General features: G+C 44.4%; 1 protein-coding gene across 1 annotated transcript in view; it reads left to right on the top strand.

Moving 5' to 3' along the window:
• ORC1 (origin recognition complex, subunit 1) overlaps nt 1-1,541 on the top strand; it is a 37,655-nt gene that overhangs the window by 22,608 nt on the left and 13,506 nt on the right. Inside the window, exon 14 of the mRNA XM_011926278.1 lies at nt 481-600. Within this exon, the coding sequence (XP_011781668.1) occupies nt 481-600 (120 nt within the window). The remainder of the gene's footprint in view (nt 1-480; nt 601-1,541) is intronic.

The raw sequence follows: 1,541 nt of genomic DNA, 5'->3' as shown, positions 1-1,541 counted from the left end.
GGGAGGCCGAGGCACGTGGATCACGAGGTCAGGAGATCGAGACCATCCTGGCTAACACGGTGAAACCCCGTCTCTACTAAAAATACAAAAAATATATCTGGGTGTGGTGGTGGGTGCCTGTAGTCCCAGCTACTTGGGAGGCTGAGACAGGAGAATGGCATGAACCCAGGACGTGGAGCTTGCAGTGAGCCGAGATCACGCCACGGCACTCCAGCCTGGGCAACAGGCTCAAAAGAAAAAGGAAAAGAAGAAAAAAAGAATCAAAGGTCCTTAAATGAAATGAAAAAATAGTTCGAGAACCACTGCCCTGCAGGACAGCACTGGTCATTGTTAGTAAAGGCAGTGGTAGTCTAGGTATGAAATGTGTAATTTGTTATATGGGACCTGGGAATCGGGTTTGGAGGCCCAAGGGTGACTTTCCACCTGGATAATCAATGGGCAATCAGCGAACTTATTCCTCTGTCGTTTTTGGTTCCCCAGGGTCTTACCAGGATGTCCTTCCAGCCCTACACATACAGTCAGCTACAGCAGATCCTAAGGTCCCGGCTCAAGCAGCTAAAGGCCTTTGAGGATGATGCCATCCAGCTGGTAGCCAGGAAGGTAAGTCCTGCACCCATAAATCAGTCAGCACATCTTTGCTGAGTACCTGCTTGGTATGAGGCCCTGTGCTGGATGCTCTGAGGATGGAGAGAAATTTAGAAAGTCCTATAAACATATAAAAAAAGAGAGACAAGATTCCAAGAAATACCTTAGCCTTGTTATTTTATGATTGATTAGAGGGCCATAAGTATTGTGGGTTTATATGCAAACTAATATGAATTGATTCAGGGAGCAAGCAGTTTTGCATGATGAAAGGGACAATATGGTCAGGTAGACAAACCTGGTCCGAGTTCTGGCTCTAACGCTTAGTAGGCATGCAGAAGGTTATAGCAAAGTTACTTAAAAATTTCCTGAGCCTCAGTTTTCTTCTCTGAAGAAGAATGGGAGTACTTACCTCATAGGGTCATTGTGAAAATATAACAAGACCATGTCTATAACATGCCCAGCAAGGCACACTCTCCAGGCTAGATTTGAGTTATTAGATGCCCCTCCCCTCCAAGTCTAATAGGAGAATGCTCCCTGAGAGTTCACCATAGACTAGTCTCCTGGCTGCTGAGGAACAAAGTAGGTTAAAAGTCTGCCTCAAGTTGAAAGAAAGAAAGAAAACCCGTATATCCACAAGTATTTCAGCACATTAAAAGAATTATAAACTTATTTCTAGTTTCCTCTTGCCGACACACTGTTCACCCTGAGTGGCTGTAGCAGCAGCACATGACTGTGACTCCTGCTCAAAACTGGCTACTATATTAGGGACTGGGGTCAGAGGTGAGCCAACTGTGTGCCTGTCTCCAGGCTTTGCTTTCCAGGAGGGATATCCTCAAAGTTATCATCTAGGCATTTTATGGGTAAAGTTTTTCACTTTTGCTGTTATGCATAGTCTAAGAGTCTTTTTCTTTTCTCCGAATGATCCTTTTTTATGCCAACCTTTTTTTTTTTTTTTT

Source organism: Colobus angolensis, unplaced genomic scaffold (genome assembly GCF_000951035.1).
Source record: "Colobus angolensis palliatus isolate OR3802 unplaced genomic scaffold, Cang.pa_1.0 Scaffold68, whole genome shotgun sequence".
In the NCBI taxonomy this organism is placed as follows: Eukaryota; Metazoa; Chordata; class Mammalia; order Primates; family Cercopithecidae; genus Colobus; species Colobus angolensis.
This window is presented reverse-complemented; position numbering and strand designations above follow the sequence as displayed.